Source organism: Apteryx mantelli, chromosome 22, assembly GCF_036417845.1.
Source record: "Apteryx mantelli isolate bAptMan1 chromosome 22, bAptMan1.hap1, whole genome shotgun sequence".
In the NCBI taxonomy this organism is placed as follows: Eukaryota; Metazoa; Chordata; class Aves; order Apterygiformes; family Apterygidae; genus Apteryx; species Apteryx mantelli.
Genome location: NC_089999.1, coordinates 11,164,223 through 11,187,901, shown reverse-complemented (window position 1 = coordinate 11,187,901; position 23,679 = coordinate 11,164,223). Strand labels below are relative to the sequence as shown.

At 39.7% G+C, this 23,679-nt stretch overlaps 1 protein-coding gene across 3 annotated transcripts; it reads right to left on the bottom strand.

The window, feature by feature from the left end:
• Positions 1-5,427: 5,427 nt before the first annotated feature.
• On the bottom strand, positions 5,428-23,396 carry RAD51C (RAD51 paralog C). Of its 3 annotated transcripts, XM_067309464.1 has the most exons (10): positions 23,246-23,396; positions 21,916-22,174; positions 21,486-21,652; positions 20,365-20,498; positions 17,618-17,749; positions 15,235-15,301; positions 11,578-11,638; positions 8,868-8,928; positions 6,659-6,757; positions 5,787-5,869 (listed from the first exon to the last, which is right to left on the bottom strand). In XM_067309464.1, the coding sequence occupies exons 1-9, from the start codon at positions 23,361-23,363 to the stop codon at positions 6,740-6,742; spliced, it is 1,017 nt and encodes a 338-aa protein (XP_067165565.1). In that variant the 5' UTR covers positions 23,364-23,396; the 3' UTR covers positions 5,787-5,869; positions 6,659-6,739. The 3 variants fall into 3 exon arrangements, with proteins under 3 accessions (XP_067165564.1, XP_067165565.1, XP_067165566.1); XM_067309463.1 differs by lacking the exon at positions 6,659-6,757 and having other exon boundaries at positions 5,428-5,869; XM_067309465.1 differs by lacking the exons at positions 5,787-5,869; positions 6,659-6,757 and adding an exon at positions 14,544-14,663 and having other exon boundaries at positions 8,908-8,928.
• Between the last annotated feature and the right edge of the window lie 283 nt (positions 23,397-23,679).

The following is a 23,679-nucleotide window of genomic DNA, read 5'->3' as shown; positions in this document are numbered from 1 at the left end:
GGATATTGGTCCATGACTATTTAGTTAGATTTGGAAATCTGATGTAAAAAAGTATATGGAAGAAAGAACTAATGAAAAGAAATACTGTGAGAAGCTAGCCCTTCAAAATGACTGAGAACAGGTCTGGAACACTGCAGAATCAGATATAGCACAACATACCCTGTTTCCCTTTAACAAAGGCAAAGACGATGTTTGTTATGTCATAAAATCTTTGACTGACAGATTGAAGTGTGTCCGTAGATTAGTGCCCATGGGATTGTCTCAACAAAACACAGCTGACCACATAACACTTAGTAATGTAGTCTGAATGTTGTCAGATCATGAGATCATCCTGCAAGCAGGCGCACACCAGAGTCCAATAACTTCTCTTTAAGGCTGATCCACTTCAGCAATCAGTCACTCCTTGTTATCATAATTTCCTTTCAGGGCTAAATGGAGATGAGGGGTGCAGACATCCTGGATATCAGCAAACAACAGAGCTTGCTGGCTGTGTTACTGTGCCAGGCCCTTCCTCTGTACTTTCCATTTTTGTGACATGTTTCATCCAAGGCTGAAATCTCACAGTACCATACTGTGTGAACATAGTACTACTGGAATTCCTAAGCATGAAGTTTGCCTTTGTTCAGAGGAGACAGTAAAAGGCTTGTATACCATTTAAATCCCATTTATGCTTTGTTTTGGGGATTTAATGGTGTGTGCATATTTTGCCCTTTTGAGGTGGGGGGTAAAGTTCATCCAAAAGTGAGAGCAAAGTTTAAACCAGGTTTGTTAGGGCAGATGCCTAGCAGAGTTTAAAAAAATATATTGATTCTTCCACAGACTTAATTTAAATGACTTGTTCATCATATTACTGAAGATTAGATTCCTGGTTCTGTGATATCCTGCTCCAGTCACAAGACCTTGAATTTTACAGTCACCTACTTAGAAATGTCTCTTTAGTAAAAAAAAAAAAAAAAGAAGAAGAAAAAGAAGTCATTGACATGAGTACCAGAAACTAACTGTTGTGTCCAAACTACTATAGCATTTATGTTATAAAAATAGTGTCTAGAGTAGAGACAAAATAGAATGGTAGGATTCAGTGACACAGACAATAAAATATGTATGCAGCTGATGTTAACTTCCCTTGGACAGTCACATATTCTGGGTATTAGCCACAGAAATTTGGGTGTATTATAAAATACAGAATAAATTGATAAACAAATGACTGTTTAAAGAGATTAAAATACCCTGATATGTAATGTGGTCCAAAAACATTTACCAGGCAAAAGTGTACTAAACCATGATAGTGAAAAAAAGGTGTGACAAACTGTGTTATAATCTCATGTTGACATGCTATATTTTATAGGCATAATTTCTGTGCTATAGAGGCAACTTATTCTTCATTCGAGAATATTTTATATTAACAGCATATATAAGAAAAAAAAAAGAATCACTAAGCAAGAGTACCTGTAACTGTTGCTAAAATTGCAGTGGTTCACACTAAATAAGTTAGAGTATTAGAAGTATGTATATTATATATGTTGTTCATTTAAAACCCAAAGATAATGTAATGTGAGATACCAAACTAAGCTCATATTCAAACACATCTAGAGACTTTGAGAAAAATATCTAGGTCTAGTTAGAGCTATTTCTTGAAGTCTGTAAAGTTTCCTTTTACTTCCCTATATACATTACTGGATATTTTATATTTTAAACATTCCCCCTTCTCATTGTTTGAAACTGAAATTTTATATATATATATATATATCCTGATGCTTCTCTAGATCCACTTAAATCAAAGGCAAATAGCTTTTTTTTTAATAAAATGAACAGTATTAGATTTAATTCTTGAAGAATGACTTTAGTAAAATATATACTTTTCTATGCATCCTTTCAGCATATAATCCAATGTTTTAATTGCTTATATAGTAATTTAACTATTGCTTTCAATACCAGTTATAACTTCTACAGATTTAGTTACAACCGTGTAGAGCTTAGCATCTCTATTAAATAGATTAGAGATAATGTACAAATATTCCTTGCTTGTAGGAAGCAAGATAGTAGTTTACAGTTTAATAGTGGGTACATTCGTGGGTGAAATTCAATACTGGGAAGAGGGCCAGTTCCCGGTGATTTCATTCTTTAGTACAGAGCATCAATGCAGAAACCTTGCACTAGCAGAGGAAAGCCAACTTTCCTGACCCTAATCATCCAAAATCATTATATAGCTAGAAGCCACAAGACATTGTGTACGTGCCTTGGGGAGCCGGGGCGAGGATCTCCAGGAAGAAGTAGCGGTTGGCACTGGCTCCTGGAGTTGAGGGAAGGACTGGTGTGTGCAGGAGGACTGGGCAGGCAGCTTCAGCACCTGTTGGCTCACGTTCTCCCACAGCCAGGCGCTCAGGCTGCTCTGAGGCCACTGCACCAGCGTGCCAGCCCCGTAACGCAATCCTGGTGGGGCGGTTACACTCCAGCTGGCTGAGAATCACAAGTTATCTTCCCTTGTTCTAGTCCTCCAAAGAGAAATATTATTTCCCTTACGTACTGTGTTGTAATATTTGTGTTAGTGCAATGTAAGTGCTCTATTTATTTAATTTCCCTCATGGCACTCTGCCTTGGAACAAAAGAACATCATACCATACTTGATAACTTCATAAAACATATTTCATATAGTATTAGAGTATGTTAAAACAGTGTAATACTGCTTAAAGTGTCTTTCTAAGTAATCATGATCCTGAGCATAGTAAGACAATCTCTTCCAGCAACCTGGAACACAATGATTTACTCTTCCAACTTGCATATCTTCTTTCTTTCAGAAAAAAGATGGAGTTAAAAAGGCAGGAAATAAGGATTTTGCCTTTGTCATTAATCCATGAAATGCCTTAGAATAAATTTCATTCTTAGTCCCCCCAAAATAATCATATGAACAATAACTTGAATTCAACAGAGGCATGGATATTATATTTTAAATATTTTTTCTCAACACTGTATTCCACATTCAGGTTAGCAGCTGAGCCTCCTTCCACATTAGTCAGCCAGTTTGTAATTGACTTCAGTACAAGACAGTTTGATTGCGTAACTTGAACTTTGGCTACAACTTTACACCTTTAGCTAAAGCTATTTCCTCTCTATGTTTTCTTAAATTTATTCTGGTTGGAAGCTAGTTGGTCTCTCCCTGTTTCATAATGGAAAAGGCACAGAACACTTAGAATCAGGAAGAGATAAATTGTTATTTTCTCGTGCCAGACTGAAGAGTTTCAAAGCATGATTCTGGGCTTGAGAAGAAGCATATCATAACTGCAGTGTTTTCTTGTTGCCAAGCCCTGTGGTAGATACTGTATCCTTGTTGTGTAGGAAGCTTCTTTGTCACCACAACAAGCAAATGTTGTCAGTACAAAATTGAATAATATTAAACTCAGCATGATAGTTAAAAGTTCTTGCATTTCAGAAGACTGGGATTTAAGCATCAATCTAAACAAGCTATTTTGTTCTGGATTCAGTGCTGTGAAGCTGGCTAGTTAGAATTTTACTTGTTGTGCAGTTATAAATTCTCTCATACCACTCACTACTGCGCACTGATGCTGTGAAATGAGAGAGAATTCCAGACTCGTGTAAGAAAATACCAGCTTGCCATGGAAGACTTATTGGTGAGGCAATGGTCAAATTCTTTCTTTATTGGCAATTCTAAGCCTGGAACAGCTTTCTTGTCTTCAGCAGATGAGAATGAAATCTGGCTCATTTAATCTAATTTTGTCTCCACCAACAGATCCTTCTCTCTAGTTCTGGTCTGCAGAGCTGGTTTTTATAATAGCTCCAATACAAAACCCAAAATCTCAGCATAGACAGCTTCTAATACTTCCTTTGGAGGTTTTATGATTGCCACTGTTAACCAATAACAACATTATTTTTTTATGTTGATAATGACTTCTAGAATACTGGAAAATCTATCATTTATTCAAACAAAATGATTTATCCTGGCATAACAGAATCAGCATCTCAGCTGGGGCTCCTGGATGCTACACTACTACAAATAAAATAAAGAAACAATTAGCTGAAATTAATAGTATATTAGAGACCTGTCCCTACTCTCCTTGAATATGGAAGAATATGGAGGATATTAAATCAGAACACAAGGAATTGACAGAAATGGATTTTTCCATAAATATAAAATATGTTTGATAGTAGCTATCATTAGTAACCAGCAATGCTTCTTAAAATATTGCTACAACATTCTTAATGGATGGTTTTCCTTGTAGTTACGTTAGGCATGTATACTGTGCTAGCTCCCCCCTCCTCTTGCACTGCAATACGTAGGAAGCTATTATTCCCAAATGGAGCATTTGCTTGCTGACATCACATGCGGTAGAATCCTTTTGTTTGTCTATGTCTCCTGCATTGAAATGTTTGTCTGAGTCACAAATCCCGCCGTCTTTCTTCCTCTATGTCACGCTTGCTTGAGAGCTCTCCCTGACTCACAGTTTTTAAATTTTGACAAAGCCCAGAGTGCTGTATGACAATTGAATACTTTTCCTTTTAGTATTTTATTATGTAAATTATATCTAAATACTATAATGATCCAAATATCACTGCCACTTTTTTGCAGCTTTTTTAATAGAGAGGTTTTGTGACTCAGATTCAGCACTGAATTTTGTTTCAAGGCAAAGTCAGTTTAGTGCTACCAAATTAAAAATTAAAGATACTGACTCCCATAACTTGAATTCTCCATTTAGTCTGCTGGCTAAGTTTCCTCAGCTATAACATTATCAAGTATTGTGCCAGAAAGCAGTCATATGTATGCATGTGTACAGACAAACACTTCTTGTGCTTGGAGTAACTACTATTTTGCATTGCAGTACCTTCCTTCTTCTGTAATAGTCATCTTACAGATTTGTTTTCTGTTAATAAAAGAGGACAAATCCTTGCTCTATTTTCAGTGGACATTCATTCTTTCATTTGGTTTACATTCTGGAGCTGCTAATGTATTGCTGGTGTCTAAGAAACCTGGGTCTCCTGTTTATTAAATTAAGCCACAAACAAAGCAGATCCTGATTACAGAATTAAAAGGGAATATGAAGGCTAAGGGCTATGCAGCAGTTCAGTTCAAGCTTGAGTGATGGTAAAATTCTTACTCACCAAGATAGGAACATAAAATTGCTATGCTGGATTAAATTTTTTGTCCTTCAAATCTAGTCTTCTGTCTCTATTGTTACTGCTACCAAATAAATAAGATGTCGGAAACAGTGCTTTGGCTGCCCTTGATCAAGGACTTTGCAGCAGGTAAGGGCTAAAGCCCCAATCTGGCATAGCATTTAAGCATGTATTTATCTTAAAGCATTATATCAGAAGCTCCATTGTTTTCTGCCCTGGCTTGAGGCATGTGAGCAGACTGCTGCATGGCACCTTGTTAAAATTCAACTGCACACAGAAACAGATGAATGATCAAGACCTACATCATTAAATGTATCTTACTAGATCCTCGTATTTTATTGTTTAAATTGGCATCAGTTTTGTATCCAGAGTAAAAGAAGTTGGTGTAGTCTTCACCCCCAAAAAGCTGAAGCCTCTTGTTGTAGAACACATTTTAGATTTTTATTAGAAAAGTAAAATTGTGTCATGCAGGAAGGAACTTCCTACCATGGAAACTTGTATATTGTAATTTTAACATCGATGTAAAGTTCAGAACAGGAATTTTAGTTAAACAATCTCTCATGCTACCCTTAGTTGCATGTTCACTATGCAAATGTTCTCATGTAGCTTATCTTTTTAACATTTGACTTTTGAATCGCTGTTATTTTTCCTCTTCCCTCCGCGGCCGTTTGCGAGGGTTCAGTTCGGTACCTTCTGGGTTTTGAGTGACAGCTGGAGGCTGCACATCTCGGAAACCATGAGGCTGTAAGATAAAAGCAAAATCATGCAATAGGATATAGGATATATCCTAGGATATAAAACATGAGTAACTCTAGTACCCACAAGATCAGAATAAGGTATGAGGCTATAGTTTATTTTAGATGAGTGGTGAAAGAATGTTTATAGACTCGGCTAATCACAGAACTGCAAGCTTTTCAACACACGTGCAAACAAACTGTCCCTACTCACTTTATTTTCTAAAAGGTATTTTCTCATCACCAATCAGGCTATCATTTTCATGTCATCGCTAATCACCCCGATGGCTATGGAGCACTGCTTCTCTGTAAATTAACAAATAAATTAAAAGCCAAATCCTTCAGCCTTACTCAAATCAAACTCCCACAGAAGAGAGGAGGGGACTGTTGGACTCACTGCCTCAGTCATTTTCAGAAACACAACTGCAAATTTCTAAAACCTAGGATATTTTTGTTTCATGTATCTGTTTAATGAACTGAAAATGGCAATGAGATGTTGTAAGAGAAGAGCATATCTGAATCAGTCTATCCAGATCACAGACTGTCCCAGCACAGTGATTTATGGGACACAATGGGGTGAGAACTTTTTAACTGCCAAAACCTAAATGTAGAAGTGAAAACTAGATGCTGGTACATAGTGGAGAGCTCAAAGTGTTCTACATTGCTTAGTAACACTGGTATTTTCTGTTAGCTTAGCTCCCCATTTAGATGACTGATTTTAAAAGATTTAAAAATATGAAAGATCTGGAAAATCAGTTAAAGTGTCATCGGTGCAGACAGAGGCATTGGGGTGTTACACTGTGTGAAGCCTGTGACTGTCCTCCCATCTCCAGACAATACTGTGCAGGGAGCATTGTTGACAGCTCATTGAAGGACTCTCACAGCAGTGCAGAGACCTGGGGAGGAAAAGGGGTTATCAGAAAAAGAAATTGGTTTTTGGCGATCCTAAATGCTCAGGTAGAGACAATGATGGGGTGATAGCATTTCAGAAGAGCTGACATTTCGGGCTGGTGCAGTGTGAAAAATCAGGCAGAATTACTATCAGATATGTGACTTTTCTAAAATGCCTGTGCATCCCAGAGCAAGATCAATCCAAGACAAAATGAAACCAATCAAAATGTTTTGCTTAAATCTCCCATCTCTATATTTGTAATCTATCTCTAAATGCCTCACCTCATGCAGCCTGCTATGCTTTAAAGGAACAAGCATCACAGAATGCCACAAGGGCAGAACTTGTACAGTCCCTCTGCTATTTTAAGCAACTCAAGTGTTATTCTAAATAGCATAAAGGGAATCTTAAAGTTTAGTGTTTCACTGCTGCTTGCACCTAATCTCTGCCATTTCCCTGAGGCACAAAGGTGAATCTGTAGCCAAGAATCCACTTAATCCAGCATGTGAGACTCCTAAGGAAAGCATTCCAATGGTTATAAAGGCTGGAACATGATGAAGTAGGCTGTTCAGTAGGCTGGGCTCCCTGAAGAATTTATAAAATGATTTTTTTTTTGAATGCTGGATATACATAGATGTGCTAGATCATATTTGGAAGCATTGAACACATATTTACATCTTCCAGTTTAATGACTGAGATGGCAATGAGGAACAATAACGGAAGACAGTTACCATCAGACCTGAATTTCATGAGAGAAATAGGGATAATATATTTTTTACTTATAGAAACCATCTACTGAGGCAGCTCAACAAGATTAAGGGGAAAACACAAGAATAATCTTAAATTTTAACTTATCCTTGATTAGAACACATTCTCAACTGTATTTCAAGATTGTGTGCGTGCACACGGAGGAAGAGAGCATTGCTGTTTTGTAATAAGTGTAAAACTGAAAGGAAAAGGCAATTAAACTGCCTAAGATAAGATCAGTCTGTTTGGTGGCTGGAGAGGGAGGCCTGCACAGTCATAGCATATGACCCAAACAACCTTGGGATGTGGTCCCACTTGCCTTTCTGAGTCTTTACAGAACTAAGAATGTGTGTGTGTGTGTGTGTGTGTGTACATATATGAATATATATATTTTTTTGCAGTATTTATTCTATCCAGGTAAATATATTCAGGAACGAAAAAAAATCTGATTTCTGTTCTGTAGTTTGAAAACCTCATTTTACAGGCAGCATTAAAATCTGCAGGAAATGCTATGGCAACGTGTTTCCATGAGGACACAGCAAATAGTTATCGCATGTACCTATGTATGTGACATTTGAAGATAAGAGTTTTTTTTTTTTTTAAACCTGAATATAGCTTAGACACTATGTATTATTATTAATGTCTCTAAACACTTCATAAAGGAATATAAGCACAGGATTTACCTGGGGATGAATAAGGACTCCAGCCCTAAGCTGGAAGCACATGATATGATAATGACAGGAGAGAAAAATCTGTATATATTGGCTGGTCATTAGGCAGTACACTGGGCCAACGTACTTAAAGCAGAGATGGGGAAATACGTGTGGCTCAAAGCACTGGTAAGACGTCTGGAATACCATGTATGATTTTGGTCACCCTTGTCCTAAAAAGATAACCTCAGAATGGAACAGGGGCAGAGAAGAGCCACTGTGGAAACAACCAACCTATCTTACAAGGGAGAAGACAGCTTGGTTTGCTCAGTCTCCCAAAATGAAGACCCAGAGAGTGCACGATTGTCCTCTGTAATTACACTTAGGCCAAGAGTTAACATCAAGGGCACATAAATGAACAGTACAACAGCACAAGAATAGATGGGAACAGGCTGCCTGTAATTGATCTGGAAATCAAAATGTTTTAACTATAAGAGGACTTGACATGATGGATCACTTTTTCAAAGAGAGGCACAGGGGCAAAATATTTCATAAACCTGGAGACACCCCAGTATTATTGGCTACTTTCAGTGTTGCCTCTCAGTTGCCTTCTAAGAAAGCAAACTGCATTCTCAGATTTGTCTACAAATCTCTGAAAAGTTCTTCACAGCTAACACTTTGCTCCCATCTCTGTATTTCCATCTTGAAAGAGATACTAACTGTAATGTGATATGGTATGGTTGACTCCTTCTGACTTGGTGATTTGTACAAAGTTGCCAGCCTGGTTAAACAAAAACAAAGAATTAGGATTAGTGAATACAGATAAAAAATTTTCAAATAAACAATATTATGTTAACTAGACCCAAGCTGTCCCACAATCATGGGGTAGGTGACCAGTGGAATTCTTATGTGTGCATACTTGTACAGGTCATTCAACACGTGGATGTCAAAATCCCATCCCTGTCTGACCAGTCAGCTCAAACACAATATAGACCTACTAATAAAGAACGAGTGATTGATTAGCCTTGTTTTATCACTGTATTTTATCACATTTTCGGGACAATATCCATTCTGAATTAATTCCAAATGCCACTTTAAAATTCAAACAAAAAAGCTTTTGAGCACAATTCTTTTCTACTCCATTAAACAACCATTTGCAGCTTGACCTCTCAAAGTTGAAAGATATGCCTCAAGAACTCAAAAACTTCTAGGGAGCTTCTTCCAGAGATTTCACAAAATACAGTGGATGGAGAATGTGAGTAAGATGTTCAAAGCCTGACCTTGCCACTGACATACAGCGTGACCCTGAGTAAATCACTTCTCTTGTGTTGCTCCTCTTTTCTCGATTTTGTGCATTTAGGCTCTAGGCAATGCATCTTGATTTGTGCTTATACAACACCTAGCCCAATGGGTGCTCGCCTAATACAGATAAAAGACAGCAAAACAGCTGAATACCATGGGATTTTTTAACCAGTCCTAGCCCTCATCTGCTCCATGCCTACCTCCCCCCAAACTTGCACTTATGCAAACTCAATATTGAAAGTGTTCTGCTCTCTTACCAAGACACCCTGCCAAGGATCCTGTTAATTATTTTTCGGGTTTTTTTTCCCTCCCTGAGGTGCCATTCTATTAGAGAGCACGTAATTACAGCCTGAGGAACACTGCCACTTCATATTAGCTACACAGGGAATTCCTCAGAACATTTAAGAGGTGGGTTATACTTCACAAAATAGCCTAAATCTGAAGCTGCAGAAGCCATGCTTTTACAAGCGTTCAGCTGGAGCTCTGCTGCACGCCTCTGACTCAACAGGATCTTTCCTCACAGCAATGAGACCCATTGTAATAAAGCTCTGACACATTTCCAGTAGTAGAGAGAAACAAAGAGAGAGAGGGCAAGTATCATATTTAGCCAAAGCATAAGAGAAAAGGAAAATGACCTCTTAAATGGTCATCTTTGCACCTCAATAACAGCCTATAAAAACAAGAATAACATATCATGCAGGATCATCAGGTATAGGTAGTTCACCTACAAAGGCAACAGAATCTGTCTATTTCTGCTTTTTACAGATATTCAGAATTGCTGTGCTTCTGCAGGTCCCATTCCATATTAGCTGTATATTTAGAACAGTAAATAAGAACGCTTTTCTACCTTCCACTTTTCACTTTGGAAACTACACCTACAACATTCCTAGCTGTGATGTGGAAGGAAAAAGCTCTTTACTTTCTGTATATAAAATTAACTTGTGCTCACTCTGCAATTGTCCTGTTGATGCAACTTCTCTCTTATAAAGACTGTTAATTAATCAGTGCCATTAATTTAACTCCAGACTAAACAGCCTGCTGTAATCACTCTGCATTGCTTTCAAACTTAGAATTTAAAAAACAAAACCCCACAAGAAAGTATCACCACATTTTTTTTCCAAGTTTAAAAAGCAAAACTATGCACAATAACATTCCAGTAGCATTTTTGTTCATTGTTTGCAGAAGATTAGGGAATAGAATCAAGGCGTCTTAAGTCTCAAATTACAGCTGCATTGTGATACTATACACAAGACAAATTCAACTGAGTAGGAAATGTAAGTGAGCTTGCAACATAGCGAAGAGAGGAAAAAAAAAAGAAGAAACAAAAAAAAACCACATTGCAACAGCAAGAGAACTTCACACTGGTTTTAGAGGGGTCATCCTCATTTCTTTGGGCTTCTAAAATCATCTTCCATAGGTGCACTCTGCACTGGGAGTAAAGGCAGCTTTCCTTCTACATCTTTGCAGTTAACTGTCACTTAGTATTTGCACGGCTGTCCAGTTTTCAAAAGAACCATCCTACTGTATTCAAAAGCAGAACGGTCCAACAGCTGCAACTGAGGCTCAGGAGTCAGCAGGCCTATGTTCTGTCTCCTGGGAATCCCTGTCTAGGTGGAAAGCCTTCTTGGACATCAAAGGGCTTTGTATTGCCTAGGGCCTAAAAGTCAGACTTTAGCAAAGAAATTCTGCCTGCTTGCAAAATGTAGACTGTGAGACTGATTTTTGGTGAAGCTTGGAGGTCTGTGACTGAGGACAACCATATGTGACCACAGTTGGGTTATAAAAAAAGTTTTGTTTTGTTTTTTACCTAATCACCACTCCCCAAATTCTTGTGTCTGAGCAACTACCATCAGGATTTTTATAAGACATGGCATCTGTCAGAAACAAAGGACAGCACTGCAGCAAGCTGACTACAGTGAAAAGAAGGAGCACAACAGTTCAGCCCACACTGTCTCAGGGCTGAACAAGATATTTCTTCTTGAGCCTCAATAGCCTAGGATGTGGGAGACCATGGCCTGAAGTCAAATTCAAATCCCTGCTTGGCCACTAGGTTCAGCCTGTAAAAGATTCTCCAGTGTCAGACTTGGCAGTATTACTATGTACCTTACTGGCCTACATTTACACTTACCTTTGATTGTTGTCCCAGTGAAAGATTAAACGGACGGTAGCAGCATGTCCCCAGCTTTCTCCTGGGTGACATAAAATGACAGACATTTTATTTATCTCCTATAAAAGCAGCAGAATCAATAAATTGAACTGAAATTGGATCAGTCTTCCAAAGACCCCCATGATTAAAATATATATACCTTTCTTGCAGTAATGAATCACATCTCTTTTATATGTGCAAGGATTTCACAACTGGTTTATCAAATATACTGAGACAAGGAATAACCTCTGTACTCACCCACAATGTGTTTTATAAAAAACTTGATGCAATACTTCTGTATTTGTAGAAAGATTTTATATATACCTAATAAAGGGCAGGTACTAGACAAATCTTGAAAACAGAGGCAACATGAAGAAAAGATTTTTCTAATTATTACTGAAAAGTCTAGTGAGTATGTCTAAATCCTAGTTCAAAATTGTGATATTCTGTCTCTCAGGCATAATTACGAGCAAACATCACTCCCTTTGGGATACAAGCTTTGGGAGAAAGTCAATGATTATTAAAGTATTAAGGGCCCCTGAAGCAGTCTTCCTTTTCTGACAGCAAAATGAAAAAGAACACAACCGAGAGAGAGGGGGGAAAAAAAAGAAAAAAGAGAGAAGAAAGTTTGGCTGTTATCCTGTTTCAAGGGAAACAGTCCTAATGTTTCAGATCACATCTGACCACAAGATCATTCAATTAACAGATAGCTCTGTTGGGCATTTTCCTCTGTTTATCCCAGGAGACATTCAGTAGTCAGAAGAAAAATGACTTTTGAAACAGTCATTTGGTTAAGTACTGCAAGCCTCTCCTATTCATCTGTACACAACCTGTGAACTTCTGAATCAGTTATTTGTTGGTCTCCAGCACACCACCAGCCTCACGTGCTCTGGCCTTCATTATAGCATGGAGAAGAAAGAAATGACTTAACTGTAATGAAGGCTTAGACCCTCTAGGCATCTTGCCAGACCCTCGTCCATTATATCTAATTTAATGTTTTGGCCATTGGATATAATTCTGAGTCAGAGATCAAACACATAATTTACAAATGCACCCAAGTTCCACACCAGACTCCTTCCAACTACATTGAATACAAGGGAAAAAACGCTACTGCAAAATGAGATATTTCTGAGTTAAATTGGCTGCAGATTAATATTTGACCTCCTTTCTAAATATATCAAGCAGAAATGTCTAGGAACACCCAGCTTAGCTATCACTAGTGGGAAAGAAAGCTGCCCCCTTCATAAAGCTCTTGACTTAATACCTTGCAGCATCTGTGCTCTTTTTCATAATTAAGGAATTCCCTTCTGCTAGGAAGCTGAGTAAGAGTTTAGGGATTAATGCTCTTGTGAAATCTTAGAAAAGGCTGTTTCTAGGCCCTACCAATAAGTAGGGAAAAAAAACTATGTAGGGGAGGCAACTGACCTGATTTTGCTTGGGGTTTTGCTGCTCACCTACCCCTCAATAGTCCCTTTGGCTACAACCAACCACAGAGGAGTAGGAGCTTCTTCAGCTTTATGATGAGACTGTTGCAATAGCACCCCTTCAGAGTGGGTCATAAAACCACCCAGTAATACACCAGCACAATACTCACACTGAGTCTATGGAATAAATTCACATCAAATTGCAAACAGCTTTGTACCACATTGAAATTCTCAACTTGAGATACTGCTGTTTAAAATTAAATTTGGATGAGCAGAGTATCTCTTTGCTGGAATATTTTACCAGCCGGTACAAACTTTCATTTTTGCAAGTGGATATACTGTTCAGTTCAATGAAACTATGTGGCTACACGCACATTCTGATGAGAGTCACAATCAGTTTATGGTCTCCTCAAGGGGAGGTTATGTCAAATTAAATGCTCTTAAGAATAAAACTGTGTGCAAGACAATATGTGATAATTTAGGATTATAATCTACACTGACTCCTTTAGCATTCTTTACTGTCCCTGCAACTCAGTAAACACAACAGCTCTCAAACACTGCTGGCCATTAAAAAGTCAAGACGGAATCTATTAGCTTTAATTCAGTTCGTAGCCAGAAAGGCTGCCAAAAATAACTAATACATCAGAGAGCAAGATGTGAAAATGACAAAAAGGGTCAGATACTGAAAGCTGGGTCTTTATCTGCATGCACAGCTCAAAATTTCATATTCTCCAAGGAGATGATCTGTATTTGTTCATTTTATCTTACATCTGTGCCAAATGCTTCAATGCCTGTACAGACACTGAGAACATCTTTGCCTTTGTACTGTCCCCTTCTTCTCCCTCCCCTCCAGACCAAGGGAATCATTACTTAGTCCACAGAATCTGAAGCAAGAGACAGAGAATTTTTGCCCTTTAACTGCATCATGAAATAATATAAAGTTACAACCTGAAACAAGAAAAGGCTCAGCATTTAAATCTTAATTTGGCCAAATCTCTGTTTCAGATGAACTGTGCTAGTTTCCCCTGTGAACAGGGCAAAACAGTCTATGTGGGGCACTCTGCTCATTACAGAGCAAGCTGGAGCAGCCTGTAAGAAACCCTCAGACTCACCATGGGCAGGCTGTAATTCAGGAGCCCACACAGATTTTCCCCTACATTATAACTGTAGGGAGCAAAGAACAGATAGTTCCAGATATGCACCAAATATGAAATACCTTTGCAAATAACTAATGGAAACAGTTTAAACTGTTTATTTTGCCATTACATTTGCATGTGTTTTGGAGGGGCAGTTAACAGTCCTCAGGGAATTTAGGAATTGCAGCATAGTTTGAGTTCCACAACCACTGAGCTGTGGACACATGTCCTCTTCTGTTATTGATTCAACCTGTTCATCACCACCTTCCTGCTAGAGGTCTACTGCCCCCAGTAGACCCCTGCATTATTTGTATGGTCACCAGCCAGTTTTAGTCTAAATTACCTGATTAGCAGAGGCTTACTTACTATTTAAATTACTTACGCTTACCTGGCTCACTTTTGACAGATATGTTTTGGGAGACAATCACATAAACAGCTCAGCCAGCATGTAGATTAGGGCAGTGACCTCCAGCAGGGATAGCGGCCTCCTTAGCTGGCACAGCTGCAGCTGGAATAGAGGTATCTCTACAGCCTAAGATCCTCGGGGGAAGGCTGCAACATATTAGCTGCAGGTCTAAGAAACTAGTTATTCAACAGAGTGTTCTTAGTGTTTCCCCATAAAGAGTGAATCAATCAGCTTAGGTAATAGTGATAGATCTAATTTAAAGTTTAGTATTAAATATTCGAGTTTAAAAAAGGGAAAAAAAAATCCAGCAACATTCTCAACCTGAGTGCAATCTTAAAATGTCATGACTTTTAAAACTATTTGTAATACCTTTTCAAAAATCTAACTAGGATTCTAACCTACAAGCAATGTTTGAGTTTGGAATAAAATTTGATAGTTGCTACTTATAATTATGATGCTGACATGGATAGGTACTACTGCAGAGTTCCCCAATGCTAATAGTTCAAAGGCTAATAGTTTAGATTTATGCTAACAGTTCCACCATGGATCCTGCTATACCACAGAAATTTTAGCAGACAAAGTTTTTTTTTTTTTTTTTTGTTCATGAGGCCAAAAGAAAGGAAATCATATATTCAAAGATTTTCGGTTTTCAACTCACACGCTAAACACCTACCTAATGCAGGTACCAGTGTGGACTGGCTTTGTCCAATCCTTGTTGTCATTTGATTTGTCAGAACTACCTAAAAGATGGAACAGAAACAAAAAAATAAAAAGCCTCCAGGAAGCAATCATAATAGGGGAGGGGAAAGAGATTTTTCTAAAAGGTTTTATTGATAAAGTGCTTAATCAGACCAGACTCTTGCCAACAGAATGAAAGTTCTGTGTTAACAAGAAGAAACTATAAAGGTGCCTCATCTTTTCTCAATAGCCAAAACAAAAGAGGAGAACTCTGCAAAATGTATTTTCAGTTTGCATGGGAAGTGGATTTCTTTCATTCAAGATTTACAAAATGAAATCTCTCCCTACGCAAGAGATAGAAACCCAGCAGAACTCATATTCCACTGTATATGTACTAAAGACTCTTTGGATCTGTATTTAGATGCACAGCACTTGCATTAGCCCTCTATATATGGTTAGGTTTCACTCACTGTGGCATAAACAAACTTGGTGGTGCTGCTGCACAAAGCATGCATAAGCCTAATGATTAACAAAATTTCTGCACCTTGTAGTCTAAAAATGTGCAAGCGGTTACAATACAAAGCAGAATGAGAGTGAACAGACAGAGCGGGGGAGTGTTTTTGCAGCACAAATCATTCGTAGGAGGTTCACAGACAGTCTAGGTTAGATCCTTGGTAGAAGTGGGGGTGGGTAAGACAGAAAAGAGCCAGGAATATTAATTGCAAGGTTCATTAAAAATGAAAAATAAAAAATTGTACCTATCTTAAACCCTAGGGTTTCTCAGTGTTTGACATGCCTGTATGATTCTTGCTTGAACAGTTAGAAAAGTACTAGAGCAGCCAACTCCACTGAGCATATGGGGCACATACCAAAACATTTACATAGCTGAAAGCCCCAAAACATACACTGTATATTTTGGAGAATTAACTCATCATAGATCAACGACAACAGCCCCACAATGGCCCCACAGCTCATTGCCAGAGGAGAGCTTGACTGGGCATCCCAGCAAAAACCAATGAGTTCAGCTTTAGAAACTACAGAAACTCACTTCCTCCCATATTAGAGCATTCAGACGGCCCAGCTTTGCTGCCAGTCGAGCAATTCCTGGCATGCAAGCTTAATTCGGACTGCTTGCAAGCTCCGTGCAACTAACTCAAAAACTAACAAGAGGGCCACTCTGAGCTAGACCATTTCTGAAGCTCTGTGATTGATCACTTCTTTAGCAAGTGTTGATTTAACAAACATTTGTACTTAAGTGCTCACTTGTTTGACACAAACAAGTTAAATATGTTTCACTCGACTGAAGAAAAAGGACTATACAATGACAACTGCTCCCTTCCAAGGTCACTGGGCACCTAATGTATGAGCGAGAGCAGACAATAAACTGGATGCTGTGCAAAACAAGCAGTCATATAATATTTGTCTCCTTTGGTGGCCACAGCAGAAGGAAGAACCTTCAGAATTCATACTGGGGGGAGAGAGGGGATTTGCTTTCAGCGGCAAGTACAATCGCCTGACCCTGGCAGAATGTGGAGTTGTGCTCTTTCCCTTCCTGCAACTATCAGAGGGAACACAAGGGGAGGCTTACTTTTAGCAGTGCGGTACAAACAAAAGCCAATTGCGTGAGAGAGTTGTGGCTGACAAGAAAGCAAGTCACCTGGAAACAGTTACAGAGACAAGCACCATTTTGAGACCCTGCAAGCTCTAATTCCTGAACAATGCTTTTCTGTGCTGTACCAGACTCACCAAACAACTTCTGTAACAGCTGTAGCTTCTGAGTGCCATCTGCTGGCTACATGGCTGCACATTTGCAGGCTTCCGTATTGGCGTAAATGACGTAGAAACAATCCCCAGGCAGAAAGCTGTGGGTTTCCATGGATGCCAGAACAGCAAACCAAACTCTAGCAGATAAAGTGGTTTTCCTCCCTAGCAGCAGTTCTTCCACTAACACAGTAGTTTATTTTTAAATGAAGAATATAAATTTATGCTGGTACTGCTAAATATTCTGAGGTATTTTAATGTGTGTGCTTTGTAGGTAGGAGAAGTCACCAAAGGAACATTCTTTTCCCAATCAAATCACAAAAGGAAATGATGTGAAACGGCATGACAAATTGATATGTTACCATTTAGTTAAAATTTACAGGATGCTTGTGTGATTTTTACTTATTTGGCAAGTCCAGGAACTTTCTATCTATGCTATTTTGCCTGTGCAATCCATCTATATTTACTGATGAAACTGGCAAATATGAATGTAAAGAACATCCCTGCAGTTTTATTTTGCTGTCTACAAACAATCAAACATCTCCTTTGCTTAATCCTTCATAAGGCATTGATTCCAAAGTAGCATCCTTTGCTATTTAAATTTGCCCCAGACTTACCGCTGCTTTATGATCATTTGCTATGATGATCAGCTGTTGTGCAAGACCATTTAAAAGCCTTGTGCGAAGTGAGAGGTCCTCAAAGTCATGGCGAAAGGGAAATGCAATTCCATCAATTACCACCAGTCGGACCTAAATACAGAAGAAAAGAAAAAGCTACCATCAGAATCCTACAAACTGCTAACAAAAAGTAGTAAGATCTTCCAAGTGCATCAGAATCTGTTTCATATAAGGTGATGTCAACCTTTTATTTTATACTCAGATGCGCTTGACAGTATAACATCTATTGTCTGTCTCTGCATATTAGAGACAATCTGCACTGCATAAAAGAGCGCAGGGTGAAGAGCCTCGAGCTCCAAGCTGCAATAGTTTACACTAGTATAAATCAGTGTATTTGCTAAGTGCAATACTGCATTATACACAGATACTATCTCAGACCATAGCTGCGTTAGCTTAAACAAAATGCTGCACTAAGCCCTTCCGTTACTTAACTCAGCACAGAGCTGCCCTTCTGAACGCTTCTGGTTTCAGAGCTCTCTCACTTACAGCTAGCTGACTTATCTCTGCAGCACCTGACACAGAATACCAAAGGATAAAGCTGGTCAAAAAAGCCTTGTCGAATAGAAGCTGAAGAGAAAAAATCATTAAACATCAGAACTGCGCTTCAATCAACTCTCCATGAGCACTGTTTTATTTCACTCTCTCCCTCAAAAAATAAAACCAAAACCAGAAGACATGCTGTCTGCAGTCACTGTTAAATAACTCATCAGATACTGAGGGCCATATCAGTGATCTATCTTAAAAACATGGATTTTAACAGATGCTTGAAGATATTCCAGACACCACGCAATGGAGCTGGATATCTGTCTTTCCTGGAGGTGTTTGCTTTGCTGCTTTTGCAGCAGTCATTAGCTGAAACCAGAGTACAATACTGCTGCAGGCTCATCACCCTGAAGGCACTATATAAACATGCGTTTGGGATTTTGATCTATTCTAACTTCATTTGCTGCAGCTGCTCTGATAACCCAAATTTGTCTAAAATACAGAAAGGAGACCAATAGTCTTATATTGTTTATGTGTTCATTTGTCACTAAAGTCCTGGGTATCTGCAAATTTTTGCATTAATGCACAAGATAACAAATTGGAAACAACATGAGAAAACTCTCCTTTTTCTATATTATTGATTTAACTCATCACTGAAAAATAGCTTTGGGTCTGGAATATACAAGCCTGTAGCAAACATCACTCTGTGAAATGGCCCTGGGGCTTCAACAGAAAAAAAAAAAAAGTAATTTGAAAAAAAGATTAGTTAGAATTAGAATTAGTTAGAAAAGAAAAGTTAGAATTAAAATAAGATATTCTTCTGCTCTCTCTCATTCCTCTCCTTTGTGCAAATTCTTTTCAATGAGCCTGTACATTTTCCTTGTGCATAATTTTTTGACTATGAAAATAACCAGTTTAAGAGCATAAAAATGACTCATACTAGAAAGGAACATACACATAGTTATACAACTTTCATATCAGATGAACATGTCCAGGTAGGATGTAATTTAGTTTATTTTCTCCATGTTGCATTTGTTAAAAAATAGCAGGTAAGTAGACTTGAAGTATTCAAGACTAGATAATAACAGGAAAGCTTGATAACAAATGCCTTCTTCTTATCAGAGTTTATCTCTAATATACCTTAATGAATTATGTTTATTATGACAAAAATATTTTCTTAGCATGGTCTTCTTCACCTTGTCAACAAAATTTCAAAATAATTCATATTACTAACTGTCAGAAATATTTGGGGAAAAAAAGCCTGTACTTCTCATAGGAAAAACTAAAATCTGGAGCATTTCTATAGTCCACATCTCAGCTTTAGGTCTGGTCAGAGGGATTAGAACAATTTTAATGAGAACTGGACTCCAATGAGGAGTCTGTCAAGACAATCATGGACTGCCCAAGGAATCACCAGAAGGTCTTATGACTCTCCTGCAACCTTCAGTATTTCAGGCTCCAAGCCAAGCACAGATAATCAGCACAGATGGTACCAGAGAACTGCAGCCCAATGTAACTGTGCTAATGAAGCCATGTACTTTCCAGAAGAGCAAACACAACAGGGCACCGTTAGTACCTGGCAGAGGAAGGCAAATACTCTCAGACTACACTAAGCAAAAGTAAGATTCCCACCTGCACTTTCAAGCACATAACTGCATCCACAAATGGAAATGATATCCAAAAGATAATCTAACTAAACAACATTGATTTGTGCTCGCTTACAATGAAGCACAAGTCATCCTCCATGAATCCTGTTTAGGGAATGATCTGCCTTGCAGAATCTAGAAATCTGGAAAGGAGGTGGAGAAAATCTGCATTACAGTAGCATTTCACTAAGACAATAGGCAACTTTTTGGCTGTAGTCCACCCAAGAGTTAAGCTGCAGACTCTGGTTGCTTGTAGCAACAGAACATGTATTGGAAAGAATGAAAAGAGTCAATTTCTGGATGCCAGGAGGATGCAGGATGCTTCTGGTCCTCAGTGATCTGCTAGGAGAAAGGGCTGACACTAGGTCATTCTGATCCCCCTGCATGATGGTCATCAGACATACACATGACTCAGTCTCTTCTGTAAAGTAGTTTTGTGATGTTTCCTAAATCAGTGCTCACAGAAATGTGCATTCTTACTGTGTCACATGAGTATCACTCAAAATCTTTAGTGTGAAGATGAATGATATCTTCAGATAAGTCTGCAATAACCCTTACCTTTGAATGCTCTGAAAGGAAGTCTGGGAGGAGGTAGACCTGTGCTAGAAGCTCTATGTAGTCACGGCAACGGAAGTAATATATGTGAGAAAGGATACTTTCAAGAGAAAAAGTCTCCAAAGCTTTTAGATGATCTGAGAATAAATAAAGAGATGAATAAACGAGTCAGAAGTTTATACTAACGTATTGCTACTTCCATCATTCCACCAAACTATTTTTTCCACACATAGAACAACAACAGCCAAACACCCAGAAACCGAAACTTTGCTAAAGGAACAGAAACAGTCAAGGTAAAGAGTGTGGAAAACATATTTTCCATCTGGCCTGAAAGTCAGGAAGGTGGTGACTAAACTATCTCAACACTTGCACATGGATTCACTGGAGCTTCCAAAGGAGTGCTCCAAAAAAGAAAAATTAATTTTTCAGGAAGGACTTTTTCAGTAAGTCACTTTCAAGCCAGAACACCATCAGATAACAACAGTCAGTATTAGTCAAGCATTGTTTGATGTACAGGCAGTAGCTCATATAATATGGTATCCTTTTAGCTCTGTTCAAACCAAGTTCTTTGTACAAAATGCTCTGAGAGCAACATAAAAGTTGTGTCAGTGTCCCTAACATGCTGATGACTTACAGAATAAGATTATTCAATTAAATGCAACCCGTTTATATTGACTTTGGATAGAGCTGGATTGCAGTACAGTTTTGCAACATGCAAACACTGACTTCTGCTTTTCCTGTTCCCTTTCCCAAGATGCTCTTCCTGTTCCTGTGTTGCAGCACATTATCCCTCAGATTTGCTGTAAAATTGATTACTAAAGTGATCTGTGTTAAAAACAAAAAACCCAAACCACATCCCTAAAAACAACAAATAATCCCTTAGAAAAGAATTATTCTTGAACTAGATCGGCTCAGTCTGCAGCATGGTCGCACCATCATATTGACACACTTCAGGATGTGACACACTAGGACATTCAGGTGGGAAATAAAAGGCTGGCAGCAAGAACTCCTTAAGCCAGCACTGCTGCTGAAACCCTCAAACGGGAAAACTGCAGTCTATGAAACACTCGCTTCACCCAGATCCTAGCCTACTAGGCAGAAAGAAACATGACTTAGCAACATACCTTCTTCTTGGTGAGCTTCAGCAATAAGTTGGCAATGCTGCACACAGGCAGTTGCAACATCCACCACTCTGTCTACCATAAAACTTCCTTCAGTATCAATGAACACTGCTTCTCCAGCCAGACCCCCAAAGCATTCTGGGATCTGCACATCTACTGCCAGCTGCATACTGCCATGGGAAACAGAAAGATAAAAAGATAAATGCATGCATTACAAAGCTCTCTCCTCCCAGCTTATTCCTAAAGTGCCATTTCTGCTGAGGAATATAGAGAGTACAAAAGAGTATAACCATTATCAAGATTATATTCATAATGCTATATAGGAATCAGAGATTGCAGCAACGACAACAAGAATGAAGAACTCTCATCACAGTTAAATTCAGACAAGAAAAGTGATCCTCAGCTGCACAAAAGTAATGTAAAAATAGGATACCATAGCTGTGTTTTCCCAACACCGGGTTCTCCACAGATCTCGGTGATTTTTGTTAGTTGCACACCGCCCCCGAGAATATTGTCTAGTGCTGAACAAAAAGTGATGATGAAGCCCTGGGCTTGCTCTTGTTCCAGCAGCTCCAGTGCTGTGCACTTCCTGGAGGTGCCGGGTGCCCCAGCAGTCTGTGTCGCATCACTGTGACATTCTTGCCTTACAACCTGTAATGCTTCTAGCGCCTCTTCTTTGGAGATTCCAATTTCTAGAAAGACAAACGCATGGAACAATATCTTATTTTTATAAACAGCAATAGATTAAATTATAAAAAGAGAATTCATCTTGTTTGTCACAACCTTATAATTCTGCAGTGCAACACAAAAATAATAATCCTTATAATATAATGATGCACATGGCTTGCCAATATTTCTGGAACTAATGATCTAATTTTCAAAAGAACTGAGAGCAAGGGTGCACTGTGTTCAGAATTCAGCTGACAAGAAGGTGTCTGCAAGGAAAAAGCCAAAACTGCTGTTCATAGACGTGGGTGGGATCTGGGAGGGCAATTCACCTATTCTGCGCTTGAATGTGCTATTTTGAGTATCACTTGAAGCAAGTAAGGCTCAGTAAAAGATGTCACGTTGCAGACTAATAAAGGATAGTGACACCTAGTGACCACACTCTGAATATTCACTGTGGGCTAAGGACTTTAGGGCATTATTTTAATTTAGATTTGAAGCACAGACCCAGGAACAGCAATGAGATACCTGCAAATATCTCCATGTGTGTGTCTTTACGCACACGTATCTGCCATGATCTAGTTATTTCACTTTGATCTGCAAGGCAAAACTATTACAACGTATTCTCTCAGATACTTAAAACTACTGCTAATCGCAGTCACGATGCGTTTCTTGAACTGGCTGTGGAAATCTTGCTTTAGCTTCTTGAAAAATGCACCCAATTTCAACGCAGTTTGTTTAAAACAAATACAACTGGGGAAAGAAGAGGAATGAGAGAGAATAGTCTGGTTTTTCTTTTCCAGTGTCCCGTTTACACTTCTTACTAGCAGAAGAAAAACTTCCTGTCAGAATCAAGCCTTTTTCCTCTCGCTCCGGCACACGCGCAAGTTGTTAAGTGTCTCCTTCGCCCATTTCCCCAGGCTCGCTGGAAGCCTGGGTGAGAATTCGCAGGGAAGCAGCCCGGAGCCGAACCGCAGCGCGTAAAAAGCGCTTTACCCGCCCAAACTGCGGGCCGGGCCGGGCCGGTTTCCGGGGCAGGGAAAGGGGCCCGTGCCGGGGGAGCCCGGGGGAGGCGGGGCCGCTCCCGCCGCCGGTACCTTTGCTCAGCCCGCAGGGGCCGGTGTCCAGCAGCTCCTGCGCCGTCTGGAAGCCGGCGGCCACCAGGCGCGCCCGCAGCGCGGGGGCCAGCGGCAGGCTGCCCACGTCGCGCTGCATGGCGCCGCCGCCGCCGCCGGCATCCGGGCCGCCGCCCCGCAGGCCCCGGCCCGCCCCGGCCCGCCCCCCGCGGGCAGGGCCCGCCCCGGCGGCTCCCGGCGCCTCGGGAGACCCGCGGGCCCCGCTCGAAACCGGTCGTTTCAGACAGCCCCCTCGGGCACGGGTGGGGCGGGCTCCCCCCGCGGCCGGTCGCACCCCCCCAACAGACCTAAACTCGGGCGCGAGCCGCCCGCCGCGGGGGGCCAACGAGCCCCCGTACCCCCCCCCTCACGCCGGCGGCTGCGCGCGGGAGGGCAGCGCATGCGCGGCACGTGGC